The sequence below is a fragment of the Abramis brama genome, assembly GCF_963993115.1.
Source record: "Abramis brama genome assembly, chromosome: 22".
NCBI lineage: Eukaryota > Metazoa > Chordata > Actinopteri > Cypriniformes > Leuciscidae > Abramis > Abramis brama.
In genome coordinates this window covers 9,681,032-9,694,226 of record NC_139984.1, presented here as the reverse complement: position 1 = coordinate 9,694,226, position 13,195 = coordinate 9,681,032, and the positions used below count along the sequence as shown (strand labels likewise).

The 13,195-nt window shown below is 37.0% G+C and overlaps 1 protein-coding gene across 1 annotated transcript in view; it reads right to left on the bottom strand.

Annotated features, from left to right (window-relative positions):
* nav1a (neuron navigator 1a) overlaps positions 1 to 13,195 on the bottom strand; it is a 143,285-nt gene that overhangs the window by 37,990 nt on the left and 92,100 nt on the right. Inside the window, 2 exon segments of the mRNA XM_084097952.1 lie at positions 3,110 to 3,407; positions 9,302 to 9,440. Coding sequence (XP_083954078.1) covers positions 3,110 to 3,407; positions 9,302 to 9,440 — 437 coding nt within the window.

The following is a 13,195-nucleotide window of genomic DNA, read 5'->3' as shown; positions in this document are numbered from 1 at the left end:
AAGTGTGTTTTCTGAATAAAGCAGATCGAGTTGCGCAGTTCACTGGGTGCAATTGCTTAAATTTCATCAGTCTGTCATTCATCCTCTTCTGTGCGTTTGAAAGCTGGACCGCATTGGACGCCGCATGAATGGCAGACATATGCGCGAGTGTTGACGTGCTGGCTACGTGTCAACACACACTGACTGAATGAAAGACTAAACATGGCTGCCTTTCATTAAAGTGACATCATGACGTGCTTCGTGTTTCTTTTGGGATAAATGGGTTTATTTTCCAACACGTACAGTACAGCATCCAGATGGTCTCTTTCAGGTCCAGCTGCATAAACGCTGTGTTCCCCACTGTGTCTCTCGCTTTATTGTAAATGGCAAACGGACCCCTGCAAGGTGGCATTAAACGCACAATGGAAAAAAGAAAAATCAACTGGTTTCTTGAAGCTCTTTTGATTTAATGCATTAACTCTAACGATTACTAAAAGATCACAAAGATCTATCTATCTATCTATCTATCTATCTATCTATCTATCTATCTATCTATCTATCTATCTATATATCTATCTATCTATCTATCTATCTATCTATCTATCTATCTATCATCTGTCTATCTATCTATCTATCTATCTATCTATCTATCTATCTATCTAATCTGTCTGTCTGTCTGTCTGTCTGTCTGTCTGTCTGTCTGTCTGTCTATCTATCTATCTATCTAATCTGTCTGTCTGTCTGTCTGTCTGTCTGTCTGTCTGTCTGTCTATCTATCTATCTATCTATCTATCTATCTATCTATCTATCTAATCTGTCTGTCTGTCTGTCTGTCTATCTATCTATCTATCTATCTATCTATCTATCTATCTAATCTGTCTGTCTGTCTGTCTGTCTGTCTGTCTGTCTGTCTATCTATCTATCTATCATCTGTCTATCTAATATATCTATCTAACATCTGTCTGTCTGTCTGTCTGTCTGTCTATCTATCTATCTATCTATCATCTGTCTATCTAATATGTCTATCTAACATCTGTCTGTCTGTCTGTCTGTCTGTCTGTCTGTCTGTCTGTCTATCTATCTATCTATCTATCTATCTATCTATCTAACATCTGTCTCTATCTATCTATCTATCTATCTATCTATCTATCTATCTATCTATCTATCTATCTATCTATCTATCTATCATCTGTCTATCTAATCTGTCTGTCTGTCTGTCTGTCTGTCTGTCTGTCTGTCTGTCTATCTATCTATCTATCTATCTATCTATCTATCTATCTATCTATCTAATCTGTCTGTCTATCTATCTATCATCTGTCTATCTAATATATCTAACATCTGTCTGTCTGTCTGTCTGTCTGTCTGTCTGTCTGTCTATCTATCTATCTATCTATCTATCTATCTAACATCTGTCTATCCAATCAATCAATCAATCAATCAATCAATCTATCTATCTATCTATCTATCTATCTATCTATCTATCTATCTATCTATCTATCTATCTATCTATCTATCTATCTATCTATCTATCTATCTATCTATCTATCTATCTATCAATATGTCTGTCTGTCTGTCTGTCATCTGTCTGTCTGTCATCTATCTATCTATCTATCTATCTATCTATCTATCTATCTATCTATCTATCTATCTATCTATCTATCTATCTATCTATCTATCTATCTATCTATCTATCTCTAGGTGCAAAGTGGCATTAAATGTCCGGGGAAAAAATCAACTGGTTTCTTGTATCTCTTTTGATTTAAAGCATTAAATCTGTGTTTGTAAATCGCAAAGGCGACTTAATAGGGTGTTAACCAATCCGAGAGGGTGATGCATTCACAAGAAGAGGAATACTGGGTGGTGTTGGGTGATTTAGGGTTTCAAGAGCTGTTACATGTCCCTACCCAACCCCCCTGCCCGGTTGGAGGACAACAGCTGGCAAGACCTGGTGCCAACCCTCCACTCCAGCACTGAGCCGAACAGGGCGTCTTTCTCTCTTTCTCTTTCTCCCCATGCCAGCGGCAGAATCAGGCTTTGTTGGAGCTCTGCATTGGATCTAATGATCCAGCACTAACTGCCATCAACTGATTTTGCCATTGAGACAGAGGGCTGCATTCAATGATGAAGCAGATAAGAAGAGTGCCTTTGTTTCTAGATGAGGTCAAAGCCATTGGTACTGGACTCTGTAATCACTTCACGGTTTGTTGACTCAAAGGTCACCTAATACTCTCAAACTATAACTTTAAATCACCAAAGAGATTAATATCTTGATTGTTTTGTCTAGACCACAATGAAATTATATGGAGAGCAAATTTAGACCTTTTGAGATTGAGCTTCAAATTAGAAATAAAAAAGTAATAATTTCAAATCAAAAGCGTGAACTTGCTACAAATTTTCTTCAATACTAGGAGTGTTATATTAAAATTCTGCATGACATGCTGATAATTATTTTCATGTTATGGCTGATAAATGCTATTAAATATTTTGATATTAAAATTCCTTATTATTTTGTCTAAAAAAAAAAAAAAATGATACACCGAATGCTAGGATCAATCACAAAATCAATGAAAAATGCATATTTATTTAGAAATTTAAAAAAATAAATAAAATTAACAATGTTTTTAATTTATTAGTGCTTTTAAATATTAATACTGCATGATAAGCTTATAATTATTTTCATGTTATGGCTGATAAATTATATTAAATATTTAATATGTTTGAAAAATTATTTTGTCTAAATAAATAAAAAACTATACACCGAATGCTAGGATCAATCATAAAATTAATGAAAAATGCATATCCATTTACAAATTACAATGTTTTTAAATTATTAGTGCTTTTAAATATTAATAATAATGTTTTTTAATTATATTGTTTTTAAATATTAAATTAAAAAAGCTGGTGAGATATATAGCCTATTGCATCCCTATCCGATACCAAGAGACATATATGCATTCATTTTATAGCAATATGTGACCTGTTTGTTTGTTAGTTAATTTATGGCTGTGTTTGGGAAGATTTAGCGGCTAGAACATCAGGAATGATGGTAAACTGAAGACATGTGTTGCATGTTTTAGGGTGTGTTTCCATACCATCAGCTGTATGTGTGTCAGTGTGTGAGATCACTAACCTCCTGGCACTTTGAGCATGCTCTGTGAGGTGTGCGAGATGGGTGAGGTCACTCCTACAGGAGGGTTTCGGCTCTTCTTCAGTCCGCTGGGCGGGTGGCCGAGCGTCTGCGGTTTCCTCAGTTCACCCTTGACTGCTGCGTCATCCTGTGATTTGCTCTTTTTCCACTTGCTGGATGACTCGGCCTTAAGGCTGCCCGTTTCGTACACTCCCTCGTTCCGGCATTGAGCCTTCCCCTCCTCGCTGTACCAGGAGAGGCCGCTTTCAACCAGCGAGCGTTTCTCTGCATCGGTGCGCAGCTGTGGGAAGAGTCAATGTTAAAGGGATATTTCACCGCTGGAAAGATGAATGTGTATTTAAATTGGGTCATTATGTAGTAGAAATGTGAAATTATTTTATAAGTTGGTGCCCTCTATGCATGTATTTGAAAATGTATTTTTGGCTCATGTGGATGAAAGACAACAACTCCCAGAATGCACTTGCTCCGCTGCCCTGAGGCCACTCCCAAGCCACGCCTACCGGTTACAGAGGGCAGGATCGGAAGAAATGATACAGCTAGGCTACTAGTCGACTCAAAACTGAAAAGACGCCGTTTTATCGTGAGATCCCCCTATGGGCGGGTTGAGAACATGCAGAACTAGCTCCCCCTACTGGCTGTAGTCTCTAGCCTCTGGCCAAAAAAGCCTCTGATGACGCTAAATGACGATTTTTGCGTCATCTGAGGTTTTTTCCAGACACAATACAGAAATCTCTTGTCTCAGGGGGACATGAGGGAGGGACATGAGGCTAACACATGTTAACTAATGAACCTTATTGTAAAGTGTTAGCATATTTGTTGTTTTTTGCGGGGAAAAAATCTTTATTAACATTAGAAGTGATCCTCAAGGAACATATTAAAATAAAAATAAAAATCCATGTCATGACCCCCTTAATTTATTATTTTTTAACTTAATTTTTATAGTTTTGTGTGTTTGTTTTTTCAAAAAAAAAGTAGTTTAACATAATATAGGACTCTAAAACCAGCACACGACGAGGGGAGAAGAAACAGTATTTTAACGTCAGTTTAAAACACCAAACATGGAAGTTCAGTTTCAGAGTCCTTTTCTGCTTTATGAGATGCACTGTGGTCACATTCCAACACGAGCCGTGGAAGAGAAGAAGAGAAGTAACACACGCTGACACACATCAGAACATCAGAGCAGTGTTTCTTCTCCACGGCAGTCTGTTTACTTTTGGCTCTATCTTTCTGCTTCTCATTGTCACTGGTTTACTTGATTTTATACATAAAGGTGTGAGCGTTATATCAGCACATACATTTGTAACTTTTCAACTTGATTTGCATTAAATGATCAGATTTCCAGGGTTTTCAATCAGCAATACCACAGTGAACGGGAAAATTAATTTGGATATGTATACTATTATTGTTCAGTATTTTTTAGTCAGGCAATGCAGAAGTGAAACCAACATGGTAAAAGTAAAGGCTAGTTAACTGGTAACACTTCAAGTAAATTCAAGTACTCTTCAAAAGTTTGTATATTTATATACAGAAGACTTCTCACTTCTGGCCGGACTTCCATCATGTGCAACTAAACCTCTACAAATGATTCAGAATGCTTCAGCTCGTCTTGTCTTCAACGAGCCCAAGAGGGCCCACGTCACTCCTCTGTTCATCTCTCTGCACTGGCTACCTCTCGCTGCTCGCATCAAGTTCAAGGCATAGACGCTTACTTACAGATCTATCACAGGCTCAGCTCCCTCCTACTTTCACTCACTCCTACAGGTCTACATCCCTACCAGAAGCCTACGATCGGTCAAAGAGCGACGTCTCGTGGTTCCATCACAGAAAGCCACAAAATCTCTTTCCAGAACATTCTCATTCACAGTTCCATGCTGGTGGAACGCTCTCCCTACCCTCATCCGGAATGCAGAATCCCTGACAACATTCAAAAGACAACTGAAAACCCATCTCTTCCGTGAGCACTTAACCTCAAAAAAAAAAAAAAAAAAACCTTCCCTTTCCCTTTAAAACCTCGCTTATCGGGCTTATGCTACTCTGAATAATGCCTGAACTTCGTATTTTGAGCACTTCTTGCGTTGTTTTTGCCTCTTCATGATGACTCGCTTAATCTAGTCCTAATTTGTAAGTCGCTTTGGATAAAAGCGTCTGCTAAATGACTAAATGTAAATGTAAGGCTGCATTTATTGCATCAACAATAAACTAAAAATACAGTAATATTGTGAAATATTATTACAGTTTTAAAGAACTGTTTTATATTGTGTTATATTTTAAAGTGTAATTTATTCCAGTGATCAAAGCTGAATTTTCAGCATCATTACGCCAGTCTTCAGTGTCACATGATCCTTCAGAAATCATTCTAATATGATGATTTGATGCCATAAAAATGTATTGTTGTCAATGTTGAAAACAGTTGAGCTGCTTCATATTTTTTTGTGAAAACGTATTTTTCAGGATTCTTTGATGAATAGAAATTTGACATTATAAATGTCTTTACTGTCACTTTTGATGAATTTTATGCGAATAATCTTGCTGAATAAAAGTATTAATTTATTTTAAAAAAAATACTGAACCCAAACTTTTGAATGGTATAGGATATGAAAGGTTGTGTGATATTACGCATTATATAATGTGATAATGTTTAATATTTCCGTTTAAAATGATCATAAAGTGTTGCCAAGAAAATCTAGATTTTATATGGTTTTAGATGTTTTATATTGGGGGTCTATATATTATATTACATTATAGCAATGAGATTTATGAAAGAATTACAACCTTTAAGACTGTTGTATTATCTGCCAAACAATAAAGTAATAAAATCATGAAGACACTTAACAAGACTTAACAACTCCTTAACTTTGTGAAATTGATTTGTAATTTAAAGTGAGAGGAGTGAGTCTGACCATGTTCCCAGGTTTAATGGACCATGTCCGGCTTAAGGAGAAGCCCAGTGGAGGGGCATACCTGCTTTATTAAATGTAAATAAGCCTTTGTGAAAGGTTGATGTCATTTGAGGAATGTCTGCTCCCTTCTTAGGAATTATGGGCTACGGGCAAGCTCACATACTTGACCAATTAAACCTGTCTGAACTTCGATGTTTGTATAACTGTGATGTTGACATGTCATTTCCTTCTTCTGGCAAAGACAGCCGTGTGGGTCAGATCAAGAAAGAAGCCGAGGACTGTTCCTCATGAGTACAATAAACTGAAGAGGAGGGGAAAGTCTGAGGGGGGTTTAGAAGAACATTGAGATCTGTTTGATGGAGAAGATTTTGAAAGGGTCCAGCAAAGGTTTAAGTTTAGAACGGGATGAGAGCGACACAGTCCTTACAGTTTACACTGCTTATCTGACTGCTTTCTATAGTATAGAACAGGGGTGGGCAAACTACGGCCCGCGGGCCACATGCGGCCCGTTAAGCTGTTTAATCCGGCCCGCCGAGTATTTAAAAAAATTGTCTTAAGATCGCATTAATTTTGCCTTTTTTCTTGCAATACTTTGCGTTATATATATATATATATTGCGTTGCATATATTTGACAATCGGAATATCAGATATTGAATGCCATAGCTAACAAATGTAAAAAAGGAAAAATGACATAAAAGCAGATCATCATTCATTCAGCGCTGTTGTGGCTGCGGTGTGTCACGTAACAAGCAATGGCGCGTCACCATGGAAACCAAACAGACAGCGACTTAAAGTCGGCATAAGCGCATAGACTTGTTGCACGTTAATGTTTTTTCCTTTTTTGAAAACTCAATGAGAAAAAAAATGTTTGGTAACCGCTTGCACACCTTAGTTTTTCCTTTGATTTGTCTGCTGTTTATTTCTTTGCTCCTCTGGATTTGTGGATGTATCCTGACTGATTCCGTTTACTGACCTTTATCGTCCGGCTTTACGCTCCCCTGTCTGCCATGTACAGAACCCGTTTTTTTTTCATTAAATGTTCTGATCTGCCTTTGCCTTTTATGTTTTATTTTATTATTCTTAAAATAAATTTGTTTATTCGTTTATTTCCACAAATGTATGACTTTTGGAAGTGCAAATTGCCATGCAGTTTTAATAAAGTTGAATTAACGTAACCTGTAATTTTTACTCTTCTAAGTGTACACTTGCAGGTGTTTTGTTTCTAATTTACTGTTAGGCCCATTAAATAATAATAAGGATAAACAAAAAGTATAGGCTATAATTATCTATCATCTTTAAAAATTAACATCAAGACATAACATGCTAAATGGGGGATATCTAGCATAAAAAAATGTATTGTCAGAATGTCGTCTCTCAGTTGTTGAATTTCGCACAGACATTGCCACAACGTAAATGTCTGTTTGCTCAGCCCGATCTCATGAAAGTGCGAATACCACGAATTGTATTTGTAGTGCATAATATGTTTTCGCGTGCATATGATACGCACTTTATGGCGTGTAATAGGCATGCCACACCCTTAATCCTAACCAAGGGGTTTACAGTGTGTAGCATATGCACGCAAAAAAAACAAAACATTTTTGGCATATAAATGGCACGAGAAATAAAATTTGTGGTATAGATACGCACTTTCATGAGATCGTGCTTCATAATCTGCTACTGGGCCGGCCCTCTGTCAAATTTTTAAAACCCAGTGTGGCCCTTGAGCCAAAAAGTTTGCCCACCCCTGGTATAGAAGATAGTTTCTTTATGTAAAAAGAATTTCGATTCATTATGCCTTTTTGTCTTAAAAGTAAAGTGTATAATTTCTGCTTTCAGCTCTATGGTCCACATATTTTCTGGAAACTCTACGAAATATATAACAGTTCAAAAGTTTGGGGTCAGGGTTGTTGTTTTAAGAAATGAATGCTTGTATTCAGAAATTATGCATTAAATTGATCAAATAAATGCTGTTATGTTCTTTTGAACTTTATATTCATCAGAAAATCTTGAAAAAATGTTTTACAGTTTCCACAAAAACAGTACGACTGTTTACAACATTGATAATACTAATAAATGTTTTTTGAGTATCAAATCAGCATTTTAGAATGATTTCTGAAAAATCATGTGAAATTATGATGCTGAAAATTGTGATTTGATCAAAGGAATAAATTACATTTTAAAATATATTACAATAGATAACAGTTATTTTAAATTGTATTAATATTTCACAATATTACTGTTTTTACTGTATTTTTTTTTTATCAAATACATGCAACTTTGGTGAGCAGAAGAGACTTACAGACAGACCCCAAAATTTTGAAAGGTATAATATATATTTTGCTATATTTTAGAATCGACGTGTACTGTAGCAAAGTCCCTTTAAGACAAGTAATTTCACTCGGCGGCCATCTTTGAAAGAACTTTTTGAATGGGGAAACTTCAAATTCTCCAAAACTGTTCGCCATATGATTAAATTTCACATTTGAAATCACCAATGAAATCTGACAACACTTGTCTCATAAATTTTGTTTCTAAACGCTTCAATCGTGATAGAAAACGGCATTTTTCAAGCTTTTTAATGCTCGTCTTGTGTTATTCTATAGTCTTTGACTGCACCTCATAGCTTCTCATAAGTCCCTCAGAAGGAAACAATATTCACGTTTGAATCGACATATAGATTAATACAGTTGTTCTTTTTTGTGTGAACTATTCTTTTAAACATGGTGTCTGATCTGACCAACGTAATGACATTTAAAATGAAAACAGTCACTGTGGCACTGCACAGTAATAATGTGGTCAAATGTTTCTCAAAGCGCCAAGAAACAGTGATTTTAGTTTGCCTGAATGGCTGAAACTAAACCAGTAAGCAGTGTGGTCTTCAACAAATCGTAACCAACACAAACACACATTCACACACTGAGGACTGAGTGCATAACACTACATGGGAGTTCATCATTGAGAACGAAACCAGAAACTCCCTGAAGACTTCTTGGCCAGGGAAGAGTCGCATCAGTGTCTTTGGGTGGGATAAACTGTGTTGTCTGTGCTATGTAGTGATAGATTTCAGATGAGTATTGACTGAGTCAGTGTGCACTCCTTCCCTCTAAAGCGGTTAGCGGTTTGTAACACATTCATCCCATTAGCAGTAAGTACTGTGTGCTCAGGCTCGACTGATCCAGTATCGTGTGTCAGAAATTAGCCAAAACTGACAAACATTGAAGCAGAAACGCAGACTGTGAGAGCAATATTTCAATCCAATAAGAAGTGAATTACCACAATGGCAGAGTTTCGGCGGGAGCCAATGGGAGTAGTTGGCAGGGAGTTGAGGGAGGAGCCTGCGTTGAACTCCTCTGAGCTGAGGTTATCTGAACCGTCACTCAAACCGCTGCTGATGGAGCTGCTTTCATCCCAACTGCAAAAAAAAACACATAAGAAATACCATCACTGTACTGATCCAGGTCATAATCAGGTCATGATGAATTATTAATGTCATATGCAAAGCAGTTAAATTATTAATTTACTGCTTAATAGAAACTTATCTTGGAAAGCGTGTTTTTTTTTTTTCTTGCTCTTTTAGAAGAAATACTATGTAGTACATTGATCTACACAACCCTCACCAGTCCATCTAGACTATTTATGAAAACTAAAGTGCAAAAACAGGTCATTCAGAAATCATTATGATAATGACAACTATCACAATCGTGTGCACATTACCATAACTGTGCATGTTTACATATCATTAGGTATTTAGTATTTAACTATTTAGGATTCAACAGCTCTGCCTGCCATGTGAACTACGCCACTACACGCTTGTCAGCCAATCATAACAGAGGTCATTTACATAGAGGTCTTAAAGGGACAGTGTGAAAAACAGACAGGATAATTCAAATAGAGGATGGAAAATGGTCATGAAATATAAATCATGCCTGGTTTTGTTGAGATTAATACTAACTACCAGGGCTTGACATTAACACCCGCCAAACGCATGTGTATTTCAGCAGTGGCATGTAACACATTCACTTTGGTGGGTTGAGTTTTATAAATAATTTACACTATTTCAATTGTAGTCTGTAGGCGTCTGAAATAATAAGCTAACTGCAATTAAGTCTTGTCAAAAATAGATGTTTCGATACATATCGATCCTGAAATATCTGAAATGCTTCCAATACCCCACATAATAGATACACGATACCCGCTGCACTTTCTTACACTCTCATCTCTCCGACAGCGAGTGACACACAAACCCGCCTCCCCTCACTCGTTTCATTTGCTCCGGATAAATATTGTTGGTGTTACAGGGCTTGAATTTCGGCGTGGGGTTGCACGTTTTCACGTGTGACAGTATAATGGATATGTGCGTCAGGTTTTAAAGTGACAGCAGCCTAATATACCTGCTGGCAAATTATGAGATAATATTAAAAATATCTATATGGCAGTTTTCCCCCATGGTATCGATGTCAAAATTGTGGCCAGTAAAAAATGTGGAGTGGCTATTAACTTTGGAAAACCACTAGCCACAGTGGCTGATGAGCAAAAAAAAAGGTAATGTCAAGCCCTTATAATGTTAATGTTAACTTCCCTTATAAGTGGCCTTCAGGGAAAAAAATAATAATAATGTGAATAAGCACGTTATTAATAAGACAGAGTTTGATTCAGGCATGCTGTTCTCACACTGATACATTTCAATGACCATGTTTACATGCACATGAATATTCTTATGTTAATTAGAATTTGGTCATATTCTGATTATGCAGCCCGTTCTAATCCTAGGGCGTCATATATTGGCGCTTTTGACATTTCGTCGACATCGAACGCACATGGCACCCTTTAGCGTCAATATGAGACGCAGATAGAAATGGGCCAGAAGGCGCCTCCTAGTGGTCTAACCCTAACCCTACACTAGACCTAAACCTACCCATAACCGAACAAAGCTCTGTGCGTGTCATATTGACGCTAAAGGGTGCCATGTGCGTTCGATGTCGACGAAATGTCAAAAGCGTCAGTATATGACGCCCAAGGATGAGAATGCGTTGCAGCATGTATGTATCATGTAAACACATTAACCCGATCAAGCCAATATTCCAGTTTCAGAGTAAGACATCTGGCATATGTCTGTATTAATCTGAATCCTTCGTAATGTAAACACCTTTTTCACATAATCTACTCTAACTGAAATACTCATTTATATCTGTGCACATCCAAATGAAAGTAATTCTGGGTGTTATTGAGTTTCAAAAGCTAAGCGATGGAAGCAACACATTCTTGAAGAGAGGACAGATTATGTTTCTGCATACATTAAAATAAAGCACTTTCATCGCTCTCCGGAAAGATTATGAATTAAACAGTAGATTATTTTACTGTACTGGATTAGTACCCCATTTCTTCAGTTTATCTGAAATATGATGATTGCTAGGCATAAAGGTATATTCCAGTATATACGGGACACACTGATACCTATTTTACGAATAAAGGCCATGATCTGAAAATGATGTGTACGTGCACATCGTCAGTGGCACCACTTGCTATGAGCACAGAGTAGGAGATGATCCACATTCCTACATATGATCCATATTCCTTTCAGAGTAACTTAACACTTTGGATGTTTTTCATACTTTAAATGCATTTTTTAGAATCTCATCAAACATTCACAAGGATATCTGGTTTTGACTGATCCTGGTGTATCAGGAAGCAAATGCTCCAGAATGGAAGGTGCCTTTGAGATAAGACCGCATTTTGTCACAGAGGATCTGATAAACCCTGAGAAAGTGATAAGGCCATCCTCACATCACTGAGCAAATATGCTAAAAAAAGACAGCTGAAGCCCTTCCAGTCAGAAGCAACAATTGATAAGCTTGTTGTGTCACAAAGGAACCTGAACGGCTCCTAGAAGATAAAATGTTATGTAACTGTTGCCTTTATATAAGAACAATAAACACAATCACGGGGGCTTCTCATCTTTGTGAGTCTGTCTGAAACAGCTGACTTAGGGATGACATTTCTTCATTTTGCAATGTTCCTTTGGAAACTAATTCACTGCTGGTTCCTTTGCATGTTTTGAATTTAATAGAAAGACATATGGCCCCATCAAAGTGTTTAATGTTGTTTAATGTCTAACATGACAACAGTATTGCATGCGTTTGAAAATAAGACTCGGAAAGAAAAATATTTTCTATTAATATTACATCTCTTAAAATCTGTAAAGCAAAACAAAACTGAAAGAAAAAAAATAAAGCAAAGCAAAAACAAGCAAAGCACAAACCAAAAAAAGAGAAAAACCAAAAACACAAAACAAAAACCAAGCAAAGCTAAAAAACAAAAAAGAGAATCGAGAAAAGCACAAAGCAAAGCAAAACACAAAAACATAAAACAAAACTAAAATATAAAAACTAAAAACTAAAATAACCTTTGAAAGCTGAAGTTACACAAAAACTTAAGTTATTGTCTATTCCAGACAATTCTTCAGTGGCTTTGATACGTCATAATGGCCTTTGAACCTCATCCACAAAACACAATACAGTTTCCACACTTTCCCTCCATTTCCACGTCCAGTCTTCATTTTCCAGATGCTTTAAATTCCTCAGATGTCCCAGTGACACCTAAAGACTGGATTAAGTAGCGGCACATTCTGAGAAGTCTGTCATTATAAGATATCTAAGCACGTTGAGCTGTTTTGTGAGAAGGCCAGCCCTGAGGTGAAACACTGATGCTCTCTTTATGAGCGATAATGATCAGGGTTCAGGTTTCAGGGCTGTTTGAAACACCTCAAGCTCTGCGTTTACTCTCAAAATACTCATCTCCACACCTGAGATGACAGCAGTGTGTCATGATGGTTGAACTGGATGTCGTGTTTACCTCTACAGCTGGGAATATTTGTGAGATGCGACGTCTCATTTGGTAGCTGTTTTTTTTTTTTTTTTTTGCTTTGATGCACTGCAAGGGTGCCATATGTGCAACTTAAAACACTACAATCTTTCTTCAAACCTGTCAACTCGACAGCTATGATGTATGAGTTGAATCACAGGGAACATCTCATCTGTGTGATCTAGATTTATTTTACGAAAGTGTCACTTTAAAGAGCATCCCTGCAGAATTTCTGCCGCAGGTGATGTGGAAAAGGAGGGCGAGGAGACCTTGAAAACCTCGGATTTACCTACAGCTTCCCACAGT